The sequence below is a fragment of the Cucumis sativus genome, chromosome 5 (assembly GCF_000004075.3).
Source record: "Cucumis sativus cultivar 9930 chromosome 5, Cucumber_9930_V3, whole genome shotgun sequence".
NCBI lineage: Eukaryota > Viridiplantae > Streptophyta > Magnoliopsida > Cucurbitales > Cucurbitaceae > Cucumis > Cucumis sativus.
The window spans coordinates 24441479-24464356 of record NC_026659.2 but is presented as its reverse complement, the minus strand read 5'-3'; the positions used below and the strand labels follow the sequence as shown (position 1 = coordinate 24464356).

Below are 22878 nucleotides of genomic sequence, written 5' to 3'. Positions count from 1 at the left end.
CTTGCTCCTTCATTTTTAGTATATTTCAGCACTTCCTCCTTTATTACCTATATTTCCAAAATTCTTCTCCTCTATTACCCATATCTCGAAAATTCTTTGAACTTCCTCTATTACTCATATTTCAAAAATTCTTCGAACTTCATTTTCTGTTCAGGAAGTTTACATCTCAAACATTTTTCGAACTTCCTCTATTATCCATATCTCAAAAATTCTTTCAACTTTTTCTATCACTCCACGTTTTGGAGCATATTTGGTAGTTAATCGATTTGTGATTTAACTTGTTCTAAAAATAATTGGAAGTGTATTAGACAAAAACCTTGAGCAATGACAATGACAAGAATAGCAATGATAGTGTGAGAGAGCAATGTTGGACTCTCAACTAAAATACTGTAATCTTAAAGGTAAATTAATTAGGGTTTTGACAATTAACATGCATAGAAGAAAGAAAGAAAAAAGTACAACCCTACCCTTACCCCAAAGGTTAACACTCTTCACATGGATTACATAATGAACAAAGCTATTACTTTCAACAGCTACAGACCTAATGTTAGATCGGGAAATCATTTACTTAGAACATTAAGATTTTAAGGAAAAAAATATCAGAAAATGATAAACTACATAGGACATTGTAATAGATTGAACTCCAATCTCTGATTCTTCTTATTTTCCTCTACTTAGACCTTCTCCTTCCTATGTAGTTTGCTTCAAGTAACAGATGTTTCTCGGCACTTGTGGCCAGCCCGGCCTGGTCGGTCAGCCAGCATGTTTACTCCTCTTCATCATAATCTTCCTCTTCCTCATCTACTCTTGAGCTGAGATGTGTATATTGGAGAGGATCAATTGCCATTTTGTCCACGTCAGAAAGAGGCCAGGCAGGGAATTCATCAGCTGCTTTAGTCTCGGACTCGGTAGTTGTTGTAGGTGCAGCTGGTTCGATGGGCGCATCTGAAACTGCTGCTGCTGGTACTGTCTTGGAGTCTTCATTAGTGCTGACATCAGCATTAAGATCGAAGTTTTGGATAGCTTGATTGGCTTCACTAACTTCTTTTGGTGTATCACTAGGCTCGACGTGATGTTCCATGTGCACATCGGGGTTGGGGTTCTTGTTCCTGTTCTCTATGGATGTGCAAGGGTCGACATCAGGGTTAGGTTGGTAGTTGTCCCTTTCGGCTGATCGAGCAGGTCGTCCACGACCCCGTCCTCGTCCCCTTCCTCTTCCTCTACCGGTGCTGACATGGCTCATGTCATGCTGGGGAGAAAAAGTAGAATAAATCATGTTCTCATTCTAGTTGTGATTTATCTTTCCATTCATCTCACCAGTCCAGTGAATTCATTATGTATTTGACGACACTACAAAAATGTCAATTACTAAATCTTATTTTTTTTGCAAATACAACAAATTGAAATTTCCACCTCTAAGGAAAAAAAGGTCATGCCAATTACCACTGACTGAGCTAGGGTGACAGTTACTAATTCTTAAGTCTTGGTTTGCTGTCTAAGTCAAATAAAACGCAGTTTAGCAAATATTAAGCTGATTCGTTAGGAGGAAAGAATAATTACCATCTTGCTCTTTTTCAACTCGTCAAAATCATTACCCTCGTCACCAAGGGGTTTCCTGATCAGATATAGCACGTTTAGTAATCTATGGATCTTAACATAATAGTAACAGGAAAACAAGTATTTCATACCTCCTCTTTCTATCATCAACAGCACCATCAGAATGACCATGACCATAATCTGGCACCCGACCAACAATATCCCTCAGAAAATCGAAAACACTATAGCTTTGTACACAGTGCTTTCTGTAATAAAAGTTGAAATAATGTTAAGACGAATTGATAACCAAAAACATTGCAATCAAGTTTGAGGAACCAAACGAGGAATTAACCTAATTCCTCATTTAAGGTTGTATGTCACTCAAGGAATTAACCAGTTAGATGCTAAAGGTAAATTCAAAACAAGAGTCTAAACAACAAGAAACGTAAGTTTTTGGAGCTTGAATACATCGTTGTCTCAAAACCAAAAAGAAAAAAGGTTGGTTAAAATATATTCTTACAGGTGTAAAGAGTTCATTGTCTTTGCTCCTCTTTGTAGAGTTATCTCATATGTACGATCACAGAGGTCTTGCAGGAACAGTTCCAATGCTTTAGCTGGCATTAATGTGGAAGAAACATTAGCAATCATATATTTTTTAAATGAACAAAGTATGGCATCAAATATGACTGAATGATCTGTATCGTTTGCTTACAAACTAAAACGGGCACTGCCAATGCTATCTTTCCAACATCCTCATCTGCTTGCATTATCTTTTTAATTCGAGCCTGCCAAATACAATCATTCATCAGACAACAATGAACTGAATGTCCAATCGAAGTTAGGGTTCATTTGAAAGTTTAATGTTCAGTTAAAATGAATATTCTTCCTCACAGTTTAACTGAAGAAAGTGAGTCCACAAGGTCTTTGAAAATTTCTTACATGTTATTATGTTAAACATCCCCCCCCCCCAAAAAAAAAAAAAACCAAAAACATAGGGAAATTAAAATCATTAAGTAAAAGCCAAGCCAATGGATATCTAATTTAAATATGAAAGGGGGCCTCCTGATCATGATCATTGCCAAAAAAAGTAACAAGACTATTTATATCGAGCAGCAGAAAAAAGTGATGTACGCACATCAGTAACTAGTAAGATTCACTAATAACAAAAAGTAAGTGAATTGACTGTTAATTCATTCAGTGCTTTGAAATCAATTCACAACGTATTGAGCTACCATTCTTCACCTGGTTTCAAGAAATCATTTGAGTAATGTTTGATGTCGAACCATGGCTGTTCGTTGGTAAATGGTAACAAAAAAAAGAATTGTTGAAGAACACCCTGTGGATGAGAATACATGTCTCTTTTGCATTCTATGTGGAGACTTTTTATATTCTATTTTAAAAAAAATTTAATGAAACAAAAAAATAACAGCCCAGAAAATGTAAGTCAAGATGTCTAATGAAACATTATCAATGCCATATGAAAGAAAACTCGGAGGCTGTTCAATCTTTTATTAAAAGAAAAAAAAAAGGAGGAAAAGAAGGAACATTGTCATCACAAAACCATTATGTAAACTATCAAGATGTTCTGTCCTTGCAAGTTCATTAGAGTAAGTAAGCCACGACCCCTACATCCAAATTCTAAAATATGGAAAGAAAAAGTCCCATTATTATAAACAAAAAGATAAAAAAGAAAAAGCTTCCAATCAAAACATTTATGAACTAATCAAATTATCTACAGAACTCATATTCTAGAAGTTCTATACTTGAAAAGGATAGCTGATGTGTGCGAAAGAAAATGCCAGTTTAAACACCCAAGGCTTTCAATATGCATGATTCGTGTCAATTGTCAAAAGGACAGACAAAACAAATTGACAGAGATCCTTATCAACGAATCAACTCTTCAAAGCCTAAAACAAAGCCAAAAACTACTCCAATTGGCACAAATAAAAAAGTGTTGTTCATAGAAGCAATTGTAGAGACTGTAGGAGCGCACCAAACACCCCAGAAACTAATCATCTCCCGGGTTTCTGGTTAATCTCTAGGTTTCCCAATAGAGTATTTTCCACTAGTTTAGCAGTTACAAATTAAAATCAAGAGGTATGTCTTGTTATTGAATCTTAGTTAACACTTTCAAGAAGATTTCAAAGCTTCAGTACAATGAACAGATTTTGTGAGTAAATAAGACATATGGATGAAAGCTAATATTTTAACGTTACAACTTACTTAAGAATGTTGAGTGTCGTCTTAAAAAAAATAACTGTTCCTATATTGACACAAAACTTAAAGGGAAAGGGTAGAGTTTTGGTTGATTTTTGTGGTTTACTATCTTGAGGACACAATCACCTCCTCTGTTATGCCCTTTCACAAATTTGATGGGGGTTTCTATATGTCATGGCATGTCTGGTTAGATAGGAACAGGAGGGTATTTAGGAAGAAAAATCCCTGCCTCCCTTTGAGCTTCTTAATGCAATTTGTTTCAAAGATTTCTCTCTATCATAGTTCATTGTGCCCTTTCTGAATCCGCCCTCTTTCTTAGCAGCCCCTTTTGTTTGGTAGGATCAAATAACAGATGAATTTTTTTAATAGGAAAAACCCTACTATTGCAAACCATTACTATGAATTACCCCCCTCGCAGAACAAAAAAGCCATAAATTTAAACTTTTAAAGCTGCGTTAAAACAACCAATAATAGGACACCAACAATGATTAAATTCATCACAAAGATCCGTAACTAATATTTAATACTTTGAACCCAGCAGGACAAGTTGCAGATGAACAAAACTGCAGAGTGAGCTTAATTGGCCGAGACAAACAAATGGAAAAATACATATATTTTATTTTATTTTATTTTAAAAATCCCTTCATATCATGAATACATCAAAACGTTGCACCATACCAACCAGATGATAATAACGATATAAAAAGAAAAAAAAAATTGCACAAATCGCCGGACGAAATTGTACGCCCATGATCTCTTCGTAATCGCAGAAATTAATAAACGAAACAAATTAAGGCTTCAATTCGTAAGAAGCAGAACAAAAACAGAATTATGAAATGGATCGAAAGTATAAAACCAAAAATTACGAACTTACAGCAGGAAAGCGGGTATCGAGCTTCTTCCTCATGGCGTCAGATTCGAGACATTCAAATGGATGAAAAAATATGAAAAATGAAGGAACAACAGCAACAAAATTGCCAAAACTTCAGCAGAATTCGATTACCATTCCGATCAATTGGCAATGAACACAGAAATCTATCGAAGCAATCTCAGATCCAGGAAAATTTAGGGTTTTTATCATAAATAGCTCTACGATCAAGAAATTAGAAATCGAACCCAGAAATCTAGAATTTGTAGAAGTAGCTCAACATTACTAATCGAAAAGACTATAATACCCCAAATTTATGACCTGGAACGGAAAATCAATCCTTCCTTTCAGAAGTCCGATTTTTATCGGTCACATTTATTTTGACGCTTCCGATTTTCTCTTATTCTAAAAAAGAGAAAACTATAATTACGTAAATACATCAATTCCATCCATCAACAATAATTAGTTCAAATTATAAATAAATGTATCATTTAAAACTTTAATTTTTTAAAATTATATGGTTTAAATTAATCAAATTTATAAATCGAAGTTTAAATCGATATCATTTTAGATTTTACTATTTAAATTAATACAATTATTTAAATACTACAAACTTTAAATTTCAGGATATAAATATATATTTTTTTATAATATATTACACCACTTAAATTTGCGACTTTTTCAATTAAAACCCTCAACTTATATTATTCTAACTTTATTTTAATTTTTTTTTGCAAATACATGAGATTAGCACCATCTATTACATGTCATTTTAAAAAATATTGTTCATTTTATATAATCAATAGTGTATATATATACGGACGATAATGGATTTTTTTGTGAATAATTTTTAAAAATTAAGTTCGAAATTTAAATCAAATCCGTAGGTAGTTTATGGAAAAAATTCAAATGAACTATATAGAGTTCAATTAATTTTACTATATATATATTTTTGTAAATAGTTTCGATATTTTGCTATTCTTTAAATCCTAAAATGCTATATTTTCGATCATTATATTTTTGTGTTTGAATTCAGTTTAAAACTATATGTTTTGAAATGTTTCAATTTTAATATGGAGTTTGATACTCAAATTTATTTACCCTTTTAACTTTAATTTTTTACTAGGCTAATTTCTGTTAATTAATTTTAGAAAATTGAAAGGATAATAAATTGAACTTTACTATTTTTGAGTGTCGTTAAAATGAAATTTAAAATCTCAATTTGTAATTATTTTGGATAAATTAATAACATAAAATATTTTTGAATGTAAAAGTGTAAATCTTACAACTTAAATCAAATTAAATCAAATTTAAATAAAAATAAAAATCGTAATATTTTGAAAATTTTAAATTCAAAATTTAAAATTTAGAGACGATAATAAAAATTAAAAATAAAAATAAAAACGACCAAAGTAATTTAAAGAAGTATTTTGGACAATTATTTAACTTTGGTAAATGCTATTCCTCTTGTTGCTTTGATAAATTGAAAAGTTTCAATATTATTTCATGACTTTCTTTTTCTTTACCTCCAAAATTAAATTCATAAACTTCTTTTGTTCAAGAAAATTCATTTTTTTTTTTGTAACTTTTGGCGCAAAAAGTACAACAATTACAGAAAAAGAATGAAAAAAGTTTAAAGGTTGCACACACAAATTTTATAAAAAATAAGAAAAATGGATCTTCAACACCCGCATAATTTTTCGATAGTATGTTAAATGTTGTCTTAATACAAATGAAGAATTTGAACTATATACCTCTTGATCATTAGTATATATATAGATATCAGTTGAGTTAAACGTTTGTTGACAGTCTTAGAGAGCTCTCTTATGTGCATGTATTGTTGATTGAAGATTTATCTATCATATAATTGAAGATTACTCTGTGCATTATATGACTATATATACTTAGGAAAATGAGTTTAAATAACAAAAGATTTTGAAAATATTTTCAAATATAACAAAATATGATCCTAATCTATATGTGATAGACTACAATGTACAAAAATATAAAGACTACTGCATGTGTCTACCATGATATATGTATATATAGATGACAGTCTATTGTAGATAGATTAAATAACCTATAAACAAATAAAAATATATACATATATATTAAGATGATTTGAACAACGATATAATTAGACGATGGTCTATGTGTGTTTCTTTCTTCCTTTTTTTGTTAATTTTTGTTTACACTTTTAAAAGTTATTCTTATTGTTTGATATAAACATTGTACGTTTGTAAGAGATTTTTTTTTATTAAACAAAATTATTTAGAATGAAAATAGGTTATGGTTTTTTTTTCATCTAAACATATCATTTATTACGTTTTAGCTCGTTATTTTTTAAAACTTTTCGTCACGTAGTATATTGAGTTTTTTTAATGAGACTATTAGGGTGTGTTTGGAGGAAGGGTTGACCCTTTCCTAATTTCCTCCGTCCTTCTTTATTCCTTACTCAATTCTCCTAATTTCTTCGTTATATCTTATTCAATCCATCTTAATCCTTTCTAATGTATAATTAATCATTTTTTTTTTGTTCATTTATAATTTTTGGGAATTTTGTTAATTTTAATATTTTTATTTTAGAAAAACTACTTGTTTTTATGTTATGAATTTGGTACAATCACATTAATTTAAAATTTTAATTTCTTCTTTTACTCTTGAATTAGGTTATATTACATTACTTGACCTGTATTTTCTGGTTGCTTCTGCATTATAAAAACTATGATGATTTAGTAAATTAAATTTATGAAATTTGTGTATTGGATTTAGAATATGAATTTAAAAAAATTAACAATTTAATCGCACGTAACGATTACGTAAAAAATGTTGAAAATGGATATCGTATTTAAAGAAATTACTACAAATTGTTTTACGAAAACTACAACGATTTGGTAAATTAAATATACAAAATTTGTGTAATGGATTTAGAATATAATTTTTTAAAAAATTAATAATTTAATAGATGCGTAACAAATGTTGAAAATAGACGTCATATTTAAAGAAATTACTACAAATTGTTTTATGAAAACTATGGTGATCTGATAAATTAAATATATGAAATTTGTGTATTGGAGTTAGAATATGAATTTATTAAAGAAAATAATTTTTCGCTCATACATTGTGTTGTATGTAATTGACTTTAGTTTATAACTCATTTCCTAGAAATTATTTTGTTCTTTGTATATCGTTTCGTTTGAATAAAATTATGATGTTAATATTTGGTTTAAATAAATAGTTAAATATATGCATTTTGTGTATTACATTTAGAATATCAATTAAAAATAATATAATATGAATTTTTTAAAAAATAAAAATAAAAATTTAATGACACGTAACGATTTTACATAAAAATAGTTGAAAATGGACGTGGTCTAAATAAATCACTTGAAATTGTTTTACAAAAACTAAGATAATTTGGTAAATTAAATATATATATTTTGTGTATTATTGGAGTTAGAATACGAATTTTTAAAAATAATAACAATTTATTGGCACAAAAAGTTTGCATAACAAAAAGTTGAAAATGGACATGTAGCTTGTTTTACGAAAAATATGATAATTTGGTAAATTAAATATACAAAAATTTGTGTATTTGATTTATAATACGGTTTTTTTAAAAAATAATAATAATAAATTTTCATAATCCTTTTCCAAAAAAATATTATCATAACACTATTTATTATAATCATTCTTTCAAACCCATACTATTATAACACTAATATTCATAGTTCTTCCCCCAAACATATATTATCGTAACGTTACCAATAATAACTCTTTTCCAAACACATATTATCATAAAACTAAGATTGTCATAATCATTTTTACCTATAACTCTTTCCCTCCTCCAAACGTACTATTAGAGTTGATATGGTCTTCATAAGGCATATATATATATATAACATATTTGTTTTAGTTTAGGTGCATATCCTTTATATCTATTATTAATTAAGATGATTAATACATTTTCATAAATTTTGTTTATTTCTATAAACTTTCTATTAATTAGGGTTTAAGACATAGTTGGTGTTACATTCTAAGTTAAAAAAAACAACTAATTATATTTAGTAATCTACTTTTAAACAAAATAATTTTAGTATAGTAAGTATAGCAAGGTAGTTCTTGTTTTTAATTAGTATACTAACAATTCAAATCACCAATTTCATTAACTGAAATAAAATATAAAAGTATATATTCCTTTTCTATTTTTCTTTTATAAAAAAAAACAATACAATTATACAAACATAATTTAAGAGATTAAAAAAGAGTTAAAAATGAAAAGAAAATCATTCATGGAGGCTCGACTTTGTAAGAAGATCGATAAGACTACGTTTCAAATATATGTAAAAATTAGTGTTACTATTATATTTTTTTTTAAAAGTCATTTTAAAAATAGTAAAATATTGAAACTGTTTACAAAATATAACAAAAAAATCAACATTAATTTTTTTATTATATTTTATAAATAATTTCAATTTTTGCGCGATAATTTGCGTATGAATGACTTGTACTTTGTATTTGGCTAAATCGAATATCCTCTCAAAAATAAAAAATCAAAATTGGAAAATTGGAAAAAAATGTTGTCTTCAACCATAAATTAATAAGTTGTTTGAAGAATTGTGATGTAATTAGAATTATTAATTGGAATTAGAGAGTTGTTGGAAAATGTTAAGAAAAAAAAAAGGAGGGTTTATTAATTTTAAGAAAAATTATAATTTGTTAGAAGAGACAAACATAGGATAAAATTTTGAATTTTTGAAAAGAAAATACTATATGCTTTTGCTATTGTGAGAAAATCAATCTTTAAAGTTGATGTACCAAAATAAAAATAAACCTAACAATTTTAGGGAGCTTAAGTAATTGATATGAAATCTATATGTTATATGATGAATATTTTGATAAAATGATATATAATAAAAGTAACGTTGGAAGAACATGAAGATGGATGAAGGTAATGAGAAAGAATGGAGTTGGTTCCGTTGTGTTGGTGAAAGCAAAGCAATAATGTCCAAAGGATTCTGTTAATCCTTCACCTTCCTTCCCGCTCTTCACGTCTCATTTTCTGCAGAATCGTTCAATTCTCTCTTCCATTTTCCATGGTTGTATTTCAACATTTCTTCTTCATCTCTCTCTCTATATCTCTCTCTCTTCCTTCTCTTTCGGATCATCTCCCATTTCCCCCTTTTCCCATTTTCTCAATTCTCAATTCTCAATTCTCAATCAAACAAACAATCTTTCATTCATTCTTCCCATTTTCCTTCATACCCATTTCCCCATTTCTCCTCTAATCCACTTTCCTTTGCATCTCTTTCATGGATGATCGCATTGAAGACGATGAACGGGAAGCCTTGGCGGGGTTGAGCACTGTCCCTCCTCCTCGGAAATCCCATTCTTACAGCCAACAGCTTCGAGCTGGTTCCGATCAGAAGCGTTTTCAGATTCGTAAGCATAGCTTGGATGAAGATCAGATTCCTAAAGTTAAGGAGGGGTATTGTGATTCTTCTGATGATGATTTTCTTCCCTATTCGACCACTTCCGCCATTGGTGGGGAGGAATTTCTCTCGCAGAGATTGGACCAGAATCTCTGTATGGACGGCGGTGGCGGCATTGATGATTCACGCCAATCTCAGGCATTGGCGGAGTTCGTCGGCAGTGGTGGCTCTACTGGGTTTTTTAAGGTTCCGATTCGTGCCTCGGTTCATCCTGGTCGGCCGACGTGCCTGGAGCTGAGGCCGCATCCATTGAGGGAAACACAGATAGGGAAATTCTTGAGGAACATTGTTTGTACAGAGACGCAGTTATGGGCAGGGCAGGAATGTGGGGTTCGGTTCTGGAATTTTGAGAATGCTTATGAAGCTGGTAGTGGACTGGGAGGAAGGGTGAGAAGGGGCGATGAGGATGCTGCTCCATTTTATGAATCCACAAACACCTCTCCCACCATGTGTTTGATTGTAGACAATGGGAATAGATTGATGTGGAGTGGGCATAAGGATGGGAAGATTAGATCATGGAAGATGGATCATTGCTTTGAGGAAATGCCTTTCAAGGAGGGGCTTTCATGGCAAGCCCACCGTGGTCCTGTTCTTGCTATGACCCTGACTTCTTACGGTATGCTGTCTTTTTCCCAAGAAAAGTCAAAAGAAGCATGTTAGAATTGATAAAGGAAAGGGTTCTAAGTCTTAACTAAACTAACTATTTAGCAGTCCACTGTTGACTCTACATGTTTTGGAACTCTCCACCGAAAAAATTACTGTCCATTTCTTTTCTTCGTTAGGTATGGTTTTCTTTGTCCTAGAAATTCCATGGTAAAGAAAACCAAGCAATTTAGGGATGGTATGAATTCAGGATTAGGAAAAATCAAATGGGCTCACCCCCATCTGGGATTTCTTCAATATGACTTTTACTGTGGAGAAGACTGGGTTTGAAGATATTAGATTTATAATGCTACCATTTTTTTTTTCATTTAAATACTTTTGAATATGAACCGAACAATGTGATTAAAAGGTATACAAGTGACAAGCAATGTCGCCCCTACTGATTTTGGCTTACTGTATTCACTTTGTTTTTGCAGGTGATCTGTGGTCAGGAGCTGAGGGTGGTATTATTAAGGTCTGGCCATGGGAAGCAATTGAAAAGTCTCTTTGCCTTTCGTCCGGGGAAAGGCATATGGCTGCTTTACTTGTAGAGAGGTCATATATTGACCTAAGGGGCCAAGTAACAGTTAATGGTGTCTGTAGCATATCTTCTCAAGACGTAAAGTGCTTGTTATCTGATAATGTTAAAGCCAAAGTTTGGTGTGCTGGGGCCCTTTCATTCTCATTGTGGTAGGTACTCACTTCAGATTGTTCTGTACAGTTCAATGGTTATATCAAATCTAGAAATTTTGTGAATATAATCTTAAATAACCAATAGAGGTTAGGGGGAAATGCAATTTTTACTCTTGTATTAGTATGGTGTTCATACTGTTGACTTTAATGTGATCAATTTGGCCTTTATATTCAGATGAGTATTGCAAGGTGAATGATATGTTTCATCATTTTTCAATATAGCCCACCTCAACTAACCCTCTAAATTGCCAACCTATCGATACCTCAATTGGTAGGACATTATGTCCTCCATTCAAATATCAGAGGTTTAAATTCCATTTGCACATAACTGCGAGGGTATTACTGAATATTTTAGTATATTTTAGCGAGTCTAAATGGAATACATTAAAAATATTAAAAGGTGAGAAAATTGAAAGTAACTCTTAAAACTCACTTTACCCCACCGCCACCACCACTAAAAAAAGAGAAAGAGAGAGAGTGATGAACATACTAAGTATTTGTCCAATGGCTTTCTTTCTCCTATTAGGGAAGTGCAATTTTTTTATTGTTTCCTAATTGCTGCAAAATAAGTCTTCATAGCTCTGAATCATGACTCTCAGTAATTAGCAGATTAGAAGTGAACCAAGCATCCTGAACCAAAACCGACCTTTTATCACATTTCTTTTATGTGTGAGAGCCAGGGAGGTGAAAGAAATGAACTTCATTCGAAATTTTTATGCTACAGGGATGCTCAAACAAGGGAGCTTGTTAAAGTTTTTAATGTAGATGGTCAGACTGAGACTCGAGTTGATGTGCTAACACCCCCTCAAGATCAAGCAGTGGAAGATGAGATGAAAGTAAAATTTGTTTCCACTTCCAAAAAAGAAAAACCACAGGGCTTTCTCCAGAGATCACGCAATGCCATAATGGGAGCTGCAGATGCTGTTCGTCGGGTTGCAAAGGGAGCAGGGGCATTTACAGAAGATATCAAGAGAGTAGAGACAATAATGCTGGCCACGGATGGCATGATTTGGAGTGGATGTACAAATGGCATGTTAGTGCAGTGGGATGGAAATGGGAATCGGTTGCAAGATTTTAACCACCACCCTTATGCTGTTCAGTGCTTCTGTGCTTTTGGGACACGGATGTATGTGGGTTATGTGAGTGGGGTTATCCAGATAGTGGATCTTGAGGGGAACTTAGTTGCAGGATGGGTTGCTCATAGTAGTCCTGTGCTAAAAATGGCAGTGGGCGGAGGATATGTTTATAGCTTGGCTAACCATGGTGGAATTCGTGGCTGGAACATGACTTCTCCAGGACCTATTGATAACATAGTACGGACAGAACTGGCCGCTAGAGAGGTGTTGTACACAAGAAAACAAAATGTCAAAATGCTGGTTGGCACATGGAATGTGGGACAAGGAAGAGCCTCTCATGAAGCCTTGATGGCATGGTTGGGTTCTGCTGTCTCGGATGTCGGCATTGTTGTTGTTGGATTGCAGGAAGTAGAGATGGGTGCAGGTTTTCTTGCCATGTCTGCTGCAAAAGAAACTGTAAGATCATCTGCACTCTTTGATGGTGTGTTGGTTTCTGATTATTGTTAAGCTGTCTCTCACCATCAATGTTTTTAAGATCAGGATTTAGGTGGATCATTACCAGAAATTTCACTAAAAGGAAGAAATTAGAACTGAGTTTCTACTTACTAACTCATGAACTCAATTTGTTTGATCCTTAAAGCTTGTTATCTTCGAGATATTTTTGGGTATAGCTTGTGATGATGCAATAGTTAGCCAAGAAATTTAATTGTTTATGAGTCTAATGACTTGTATGTATTGCTCTCAACTTTCTCTATGTTTTTTAGCTGTGAACAATCTGTACCGTTTGTAGCTATGTTTATTTCTCACCTGCATCTGTTGAGGAATTCAACATGCAAAAGCACACACTAGATTACTGAGTTGCATATGCATACATTTCCATCCCTTCAAATTTTGCCGCCTTTGTAAGAAAAAGAAAAAGAAAAGAAGGTTATTGCCTAACAATATTACGTCAACTGCAGGTAGGACTTGAAGGCAGTGCAGTAGGACAATGGTGGATCGATACCATTGGAAAAGCTTTGGATGAAGGGACAACTTTTGAACGCATGGGTTCCAGACAACTGGCTGGCTTGCTTATTTCTCTTTGGTTAGCACTGTAATTTGAACATTAGATGTAATTATTCTTTTATTACAACTAGCATAAGTTGTCTGTTCTACCATACTGTTTAGTAGAATTTTCTGTTAACTCCATCATACTTGTACAGATCATTTCTAATTGCTGGTATTTTATGTCAGGGTGAAGAAAAATCTTAGAACACATGTTGGAGATGTTGATGCTGGGGCAGTTCCTTGTGGTTTTGGTCGTGCAATCGGTAATAAGGTTTGTTTATTTCAGACGTTTCTTAGTTTTCATGTATAAAAATTATTAAATCATAATATCTTGAATAATCTGTTTTTTGTGACCCTGAAGTGGCTGTAAAACTATCAAATCTGACCGTGAGACATCTTTGAAGGTTCCGTGAAACTGAATGTTTGTGGAATGCTTTGACTTCGAAATAAGTATAATTAATTAGCCTTGAAAATGTATCAAGTTGACATGTGTTAATAACTTTAAACATCAGGATTATTGTTAGAGAGTGTTGTTTGAGATGTCCTATGACAATGGTGAAGTAATGGAATATTTTAGGTGTATCGTTTTATTTCTTGACATTCCATTTTGCCTTAAGATGGCAATGCTTCGGTTAAAGGAATTATTTAAATTATTGAATGACTTTTTTTAGTCTCACGTCCTCACTGATTTCCAAATATGACATGGCTAAAACTGATCCAACAGGGAGGTGTGGGTTTGAGAATCAGAGTCTATGATAGGATAATATGCTTTGTGAACTGTCACTTGGCTGCACACTTGGAAGCAGTAAACCGTCGTAATGCAGATTTTGACCACATCTACCGAAACATGGTCTTCAATCGCTCATCTAACCTTCTAAATAATGCAGCTGGTATGGTGCCATACCTGTTTTTGTCTTGCTCTCTTGCCTTCTCCACATATTTATTTTGGCTGCTTTACTCTTCTGGCTTGCCCTTGGCCCTCTCTGTTGCAGCTGGTGTCTCAACTTCTGTTCATACGCTTCGGGCTACAAATGTATGTCTCAATGAATAATACAGCAGCATTTTTTACCCGCTTCCCCTTTTACCATCCACCATGCTTATCTCTTTGTGGTATTTAGGTTGCTGCCGTCAATCCTGAAGAACCAAAACCTGAGTTATCTGATGCAGATATGGTTGTGTTTCTGGGTGATTTCAATTACCGGCTCTTTGGCATATCGTACGATGAAGCACGAGACTTTGTTTCCCAGAGATGCTTTGACTGGCTTAGAGAAAAGGATCAGCTTAGAGCTGAAATGAAAAATGGGAAAGTTTTTCAAGGCATGCGTGAGGCACTCATTAGATTCCCTCCTACATACAAGTTTGAAAGGCATCGACCCGGTTTAGCAGGTATATGACTTAGAAAAGAAATAGACCTTTCCAACTATCACTATTGGATCAGGAAAGTCTCCATGGTTTGAACAAATTTAGCCAGTCTTATCATTCATATTTATCATCTGATTTATAATTCCCTCAAGAGGTTCATCGTGTTCTGTGGTATATATACTTGTTAACATTCTTTATATACCTGATCCAGGATATGATGCTGGCGAGAAGAAACGTATTCCTGCTTGGTGTGACAGAGTAATATATCGTGACAATCGGTCCGCTCCAGTGTCTGAAAGTAGTTTAGATTGCCCTGTAGTATCATCTGTTTTATTGTGAGTGTGCTTTTTGAGCAGTTTTCTGTTGTTTCCTATAATTTTCCTTTTTGGTTCTGAGATTTTGATGAACTCGCAGGTATGAGGCCTGCATGGAAGTGACTGACAGTGATCACAAACCTGTCCGATGTAAATTCAACCTTCAGATTTCCCATGCTGATAGGTCAGTGAGGAGAAAAGAGTTTGGGGACATTATTAAATCTAATGAGAAAGTGAAATCTATTTTTGAAGAATTATTATACATTCCGGAAACCACTGTCAGCACCAACACTATAATTCTTCAAAACCAGGAGTCATCTCTTTTGTACATTACCAATAAATGCCTGAAAGATGAGGCTACTTTTAGAATAATCTCTGAAGGTCAATCCTCTATCAAGGATGAAGGTGAAGTGCGCGATTATCATCCTAGAGGGGCCTTTGGATTTCCTCGGTGGCTTGAGGTATTGTCTTATTTCATTCAGGTTCAATGTAAATGCTTGCAAATCATTAGTGACCTGGGTACCATATCTGTTTAGAGAAAGAATAACGACTTGAGGTAGAAATTTGATTTCGGACTGATCTTCCCTTGTTAGAATCTTCTCTCATCAAGAGGATCAAAGAAAAACTCGCTGAATTTTGTGAAGGATTTTATAATCATGTCTGATAAACACATCATTTCTTTATCTGACTTCCAGCTGAATATTGCATAGTTTTAGGAGGCTTAAACCCCACATAGCTGAGTATTCATGATACCAACTACAGATATGGTTGGATTGGTAATTTCAGGAGGCTTACACTTATGTTATTTCTAATTGCAGGTAACACCAGCTGCTGGAATAATTAAACCTGAGCAATCTATCGAGATATCGGTACACCACGAAGAATCCCACACGCTGGAAGAGTTTGTTGATGGCATCCCACAAAACTGGTGGTCCGAAGACACACGAGACAAGGAAGTTATGTTAACTGTCATTGTAGAAGGAAGTTGCTCAACTCGATCATTCAGTCACCAAGTCCGTGTGCGCCATTGCTTCTCAAACAAGACAGTTCGTGCCGACTCTAAATCCAACAGTACTAAAAAAACATAAAAGATTCTTTGATTCTTTGGCAATTTGTTTTCCCATTTGGTCCATAAAGCCTTCCTATGCTCAAAAAAGTCTTTGAAAACCAGGTACGAAAGAACAAACGATGATTGATACTACGACTTAGGTAATTGCATAATTTATACGTTTGCTTAGGAAATCAAAATTGTGAGCAATCTTTTGCAATTTTAGTTAACAAATATGCATTTTTATGTAAATAGCCTGGCAACTGTTTTAGCCACATCTTAGTTCAGGTGCCACTATGAATCAGCTTATACTTTGATTCTCAGATTCTTTCCACTTAAAATATGATGTAACTTGTAGATCGTTTTCTTCAAAAATTGTACAGAGATATTCTACATGCTTAGAACTGTTTATCTGCACAATTAGTGAGATATCTCATAGTTCCTCATTCACTTTTCTTTCTTCTCTTTATTTCAAATGTTCAACATTTTTGCTCTTTGAGACAGCAAAACTTTAACTGATTTGGCTCAATTAAATGTGTTGGAGCTATTAGATGGCTCAATTGCTATCTATATTTGGTGTTGAAATTGTTTGCTTTTATTTCTGAAGATGGAGGCATAATCCATTCAATTTCTCAACCAAAAAGAGAGAAGAATGGTACTCTAAATTGATGGCATTGATTTTTCTATACCTAATGTTATGCCTAACATACTTTGATGTTTTAATTTACTGTCAACAACAATACAGTACATTGATTTTCTTGGTTTAGTACTTTTAAACATGATTTGGAAAACAAAGTCAAAATTTTGAAACTAAAAGAAAAAAAAGAAAAAGAAAAAGTTGTTTTAGAAAACTTTGAAGATTTTGTTTTTGAAATTATACTGAAACATAATTTTCAAAAAATAGAAAACTAAAAACATGTAGAATTCTTACAAACAAACCATTTCTTCAATGGGAATGGGGCAATGACCAAAAATATCACTTTCCTATCAAATATATTCATTGGTTTTTCTTCTTTTCTTTTTTTAGTTTTTAAAATTTATTTAAGAAATACTAAAAAGTGTTGAGTAGTAATTTTTTTAATAAATTACATTGAAATCTATTTTATGCTTGAACTTTCACATTTTCAAAATTTTAAAATTTTTCCTCAATTTTGATTTTTTTAATTTTTTTATATGTTAAACTGTTTTCACGAGACAAGACATTATATGCATATTTAGATTTATAGATGAATTAGATACTGTTCGCATGAGATTTTTAGAGTAGCATGTTTCGTAGATTTGATGTGAATGATTTTAATCTCTACACACGGAATGTATTTGTTCAATATATGGTAATAGCGCTTGTGGATGTTCTTGAAGTTGGGATCTTAGAAGAATGTCTTTTTCAAGGAGTTTTAAACTTCACGCATGATTTAGCATTATGAGTTAAAAGGTTTTCTAAAATGTTAGAGGAATTTCCTTTAGACTATTTGAATCTGAAATATTTAGGCACTTTGTACGTTTAAGCTTAATTTGATTCATTGACCTTGCCTTTAGACACTACTAATTGGATTTGCATTTTATTTGACATTTGGGACAAATTAAGCCTACTTTTCAAGTTCTAATGAACTTTAGGGTTAAAATAATTTCATTCCATCCAATAATCACAATAAAAACACATAACATTATTCAGATTCATCAATCTATATCTTCAATCTCAATTTGGAACACATATCAGCTTTTAATTGGTCACAAATTCAATTATTTATAATTTCATCAATAGTTTGGTAAATGATAGAACATTTTGTAATTGATTCAAAATTTCTCCTTCAACAACTACAAAATTAAAAAGTGTTAAGTGACATACTTTATTTTAAAAAAAATAAGTACATTCATATATATTTTGTGCTTGAACTTTCAAATTTACTTCGTGAGTTTTGATTTTTTAATAAATCAACTAAACATAAAAGCAAGAATAGGTCTTCATTAGAGAGTTAGATACAAAATTGTTCAAAATTTATTAGAGACTCAAAAGTTCATAAACCTATTAGACACTTTTATCAACTATATAAAAAGCTCATTGTTCAATGATTGGATGGACAAAAACCTATTCGTGATGATTGTCTAAATTATTCATGACTAAAAAACAATTGACCCTTAGTCTCAACTTTTTGACTTTTAGCCAAATTCCTAGATGAAGTGATTGTACCCATTTTATGTATTATGATGCATGTTACTTGCTAAGTTAAGCTTTGCTTTGACAATATAATTATGTATTTTTCACTTGCTCATCTTGAAGTCTAGTTATGTCCAATGTTTGAATAATAGATTCATAAACTTATAGTCTGAACAGATGTTGGAAAAGATGACCTTTTGGTGGTTGATTTTGTGATCAGAAATAATTTAGTTTCTTAAACTTCATTTTGATTCAATCTTTAACTTGAATGATATCAATTTAATCCACGTACCATTGAATTTAGGTAAAACAATGTTGTTTAAGATCGATAAATATGACCAAAAGAGTTTTCTTAATCCATGAACAAAACTGTACTTTCGAATACAAGTTGGTATAACAATGCACAAGAAAGCACACCGGGAATACATAGAACAAAACAAGCATTAAACAGTAAGAGGGATGTTTTGCTCGCAACTTCAGAAATAATCTTGAATAACTCAACTTTATCATCTTCGGGTTTACTATCGAAGTTTGAGCATTTATTGATGAACTTCATCTTTTCCTTCTTTATCTCTCTTTACCCCATCATTTTAAACAAAACAATTATGCATCTCAAACATAGACTTCTTAACTCAACTCCAATAACCTTCCAAATTTCACAACTCGAACTCATCACTCTACATAAACATAGACCCTTAAGGAAGTCCTAAACCAAGTCCTCCTATTTCTTCAAACGAAAAGAACCACACACAACATAGGCTACACTCCAACCTGCCAAAGCAACTCATCTCTTCCATGAACGACAAGATAAACTACCATTTTGAACGAAATGTCAATACAATACAATTAGGTTAAAAGCAACACTCACCTTGAAAAGCTAAGGATTTAAGGATTTTAATTCTCGAAGTTACTATGTATAGAGTGCACCATTGAGAACAGTAAAACAGTCCTTGTTATATGATAATACAACAAAAAAACAAAGAGGATCTAAACCATATACAAAAGAGAATCCATACTAAATGAGACCTAGCAAGCAATTACGAAAAGACCTAGTCACCAACCCCAAAGAGAAACATAGAATCTAACAAGGGAACAATCATCAACAAAATATCGCTCTTACACCTTACAAGATTTTACTCTCTCACACCACCAACTCCTCCAAATGGAATAAACAACAAACCTATCACAAGAACCATTTCTCACAAAAAAGATGGATAAAGAAGAACTTTCACAATCGTATTTCTACAAAGACGCAGAGTAAATGAGACAGACTGGTAAAGAAGTAGTCCTACTAGGAACTATGCGTGTGACAAGGGATAGGGGAAAGAGGAGCAATTGATTAAACAAGGCAGCATGCACGGGTGGTCTACAAGGCATAGCAAAAGGATTCTAAGCGCTGCACCCTAGAGTCAGTAGGTAAAGAATGGGGACACGTCCTCGAATCAGATTAAGGGATACTGACTCATTAATCTCTTCATGTAGACATGCCTTTTGTGAATCCCGCCCTGAGCTTTGGGGCTTTTTCATTTTTGTTTAAAAAATAGTAACAATTAAGGGTTTTCCTTCTTTATTAAGTTATTAACTAAATGAATCAAGTTTACTAAGCTTAAATGCAAAACTTCTAGTCTTTGAGATCTTTTTTTCCATATTTCCACTCCAACTATGATTTCTATTTTTAATGTAATATTTTTATATGTAGTGCGCACCACACAAAAAAAAAAAGTCTGCCTAGGCTCCAGAGGGCAACTGTGCTGCAGTGCGCCTACCAAAACACTACCCATCCATGAAAAGAGGGAATTTTTAAAGGTCACGCTCATCAAGTCAATGTATAGAGCACATCTGTAATGGGATTTCTTTACAATTCATCCTCATTATTTTCTTATACAATAACAGTGTGATATACATCGAGACTGTTGTACTTCATCACCCTCGATCAGTAAATCATCACGAGAACCAAACAATAACATAAAAAGTTAAAGAGGTCAAGAAAAGACATCAATCAATAACCGTGACTGCTTTCAAGAGAAAACACCCATCACATGAGCACAATATATTAATAGATCTATCTAAATAATCAAACCAAGAGACGTTGTAAAGATCAAATTCCGGACACGAATTATGAAGAAAAAATATACTATCATTCACATCAAATTGTAAGTAGACAAATGATTTTGACACAAATATTATTCTTTGGTACATATACTTTTTTTCCAATAACCCATACCCCCCCAACAGTAAAATGCTAGAAAAATATTTATCAGAAAGGGAACATCTTTGAAATGGAGAACTAAAAAAGAAGGAAAAAATTCACAAAATTCTAACCTTCCTGTAATACCCCTGAAGGCCATCCAAATAGCAGAAATCAAGCAGTGCATTGCTGCGCACCATATAAAGGCAGCAGAGCTAAAGGGGAAAATTGCCACAATATTTCAGCTATTAGAATACTGAGAAATCCGTGAAGCCATGTTAGCAACTTGAGCTTGCAATTGAGATGCTCTGACTTTGGCAGCGGTAGCCCGGTGAAAAAACTGCTCTCTTGACAACAACCTCACATTCCTTAAGTACTGATCAAATTGTATTGCCCCATCCTGCACAGCCTTATCCAAGGAATATATAGCATCTTCTATTGCCAAATCTGAAGCAGTACACTCAAGCACTTGCTTTGAAAGCACATCAACACATTCAAACGCGTCGTGGGCATTGAAATCACTGCTAATCTTCCCCTCATTCTCCCTTAACCAAGCTTCCAAAACATCAGTATTCATCAAAACCATCTGCAGTTGCTGCTCTAAAGCCTCTTTCTCATCTTGCATCTCTTTCAAACCTTTGTTTAGATCCTCCTCTCTCTGTTTCAACACTCCCTGTGCACTAAAAAGTCCTTCCATTTCAGCCTCCCTAGTCTTTCTTAACCCGACAATATCATTATGCACCATCTCCACAAGCTTATTAATCGCATTTCGTTTGAAAACTTCATTAGGATCTTCCGTATGAGGCTGCATACGCGCAATAGAAGCTATATCATTACCGCTACCATACGGCGACGGTGGGTAAGCCCTCGGCGGAATTGCAGGGCGTGGGAAAGCGGCAACCCCCATATTAGAAGCAATCGAAGAATTAACACTATTACGCCCAAAACTAGAACTAGGACTCGGAGAAGGACTAGGGCTAGGGCTAGGACTAGGATTCGGTCTCCGTTGAGAATAAAGCGGTGGGTCGCGACCAAACATAACGCTCAAATTACGAACCAATTCAACCAAATTAGAGCTCGGATAAATCCAATTTTGTAAATAAGGGATGGAGACCATACCGGATGGATTAACATGAGGATGAGGGCGTTTGATGATCATATCCCGAGTTGGGTTCACATAAACACAAGGGGGGTGTCGAGGATACGACTCCATGAGCCAAATAACAACCGGAATGTTGTAGGTAGCGCCTTGAAACGACATGGGAACAGTTCCATCGGATTGGAGGAGGTTGACGGAGCGGCCATCGTTGTGAGTGAAACTCGCGGTACGAGGGACCAACGAGGGGAAGGCGGTGGTGAGAGCGACCAAGTGCTGGCGGATCAGCCACTTGGTGTCTTCAGTGTAGGGAAGGGCGGAGGGGCCCCGCTGAGAGAGGACGGAGCTGAGGAATTGTTGGATTATTTGAGGATTGGGCGGGGAGGGATCGGAGTGGGACGGCGACGGTACCATAGCATAGAGATTGAGGATTGGAAATCGGGGAAAATTGATTTGGATTGGTTGGATTGATCGGAGGATCTGATCCACCGGAGATGGAATTTGATATTTCTTGGGGGAATGAAAGGAAGAATGATACGGCAAGGCAGAGAAAGAGAGCGCGATCGAGAAGGCGCGTGCCCCTAAACCCTTAGTGCCCAAGAAAATGAAATGGTAAACTCCTCGAAATTAGGTTAAATTATAAATGGACTCTTTTCTTTTTTCTTTCTTATAGAATTAAAATAATAAATAGAGTTCTCGATATTAATAATATATTTGTTGACATATATTCAAAAAGTCTTTATTTATTGAATATTCATGTGTTGATTCATTCAATTCAATTTGTATGATGGGTAGATTTAATTTTTATAACTGACTTATCTTTGAAGGGGTAAGTCCAATTTTAATATCATTAAAAGTATATAGACTAAATTATTATAATTGAAAGTACGGTGTGCCACTTTTCTCTCTTTTGCTTTAGCTTCAACTAGTTTTGATAGAAAACTCAGCGATCTTTTTCAAGATTTTATGGGTGTTTTTAGAGTAATTAGTCAATCAAAAGTGAGTATAAATATTAGGTTGATTTCTTAGTTTATTTAACAAGTTTATTCTATTGGTATAAGCATTTAAGACAAATATAATTTGAAATCAACGAACATAATTGATATTTCTTAAAAGAAAAATGTAGTGGGTGATGATATGACAA

At 33.6% G+C, this 22878-nt stretch overlaps 3 protein-coding genes across 4 annotated transcripts; 1 reads left to right on the top strand and 2 right to left on the bottom strand.

Moving 5' to 3' along the window:
• Nucleotides 1-340: 340 nt before the first annotated feature.
• On the bottom strand, nucleotides 341-4863 carry LOC101209714 (dr1-associated corepressor). The gene is made up of 6 exons (XM_004147038.3): nucleotides 4628-4863; nucleotides 2249-2321; nucleotides 2057-2150; nucleotides 1689-1802; nucleotides 1561-1615; nucleotides 341-1249 (listed from the first exon to the last, which is right to left on the bottom strand). Exons 1-6 carry the CDS (start codon nucleotides 4658-4660, stop codon nucleotides 767-769), a joined length of 852 nt encoding a protein of 283 aa, XP_004147086.1. The 5' UTR covers nucleotides 4661-4863; the 3' UTR covers nucleotides 341-766.
• A 4691-nt stretch (nucleotides 4864-9554) lies between these two features.
• On the top strand, nucleotides 9555-16751 carry LOC101209469 (type I inositol polyphosphate 5-phosphatase 12). 2 transcript variants are annotated; one of them, XM_011657229.2, is made up of 11 exons: nucleotides 9555-10729; nucleotides 11193-11445; nucleotides 12173-12980; nucleotides 13484-13608; nucleotides 13758-13842; nucleotides 14296-14461; nucleotides 14564-14604; nucleotides 14690-14957; nucleotides 15145-15268; nucleotides 15348-15708; nucleotides 16066-16751. In XM_011657229.2, exons 1-11 carry the CDS (start codon nucleotides 9934-9936, stop codon nucleotides 16333-16335), a joined length of 3297 nt encoding a protein of 1098 aa, XP_011655531.1. In that variant the 5' UTR covers nucleotides 9555-9933; the 3' UTR covers nucleotides 16336-16751. The 2 variants fall into 2 exon arrangements, with proteins under 2 accessions (XP_011655531.1, XP_004147085.1); XM_004147037.3 differs by having other exon boundaries at nucleotides 14296-14604.
• Nucleotides 16752-20542: 3791 nt separating this feature from the next.
• Nucleotides 20543-22347, bottom strand: LOC101209957 (protein ELC). The gene has a single exon (XM_004147039.3). It carries the CDS (start codon nucleotides 22146-22148, stop codon nucleotides 20880-20882), a length of 1269 nt encoding a protein of 422 aa, XP_004147087.1. The 5' UTR covers nucleotides 22149-22347; the 3' UTR covers nucleotides 20543-20879.
• Between the last annotated feature and the right edge of the window lie 531 nt (nucleotides 22348-22878).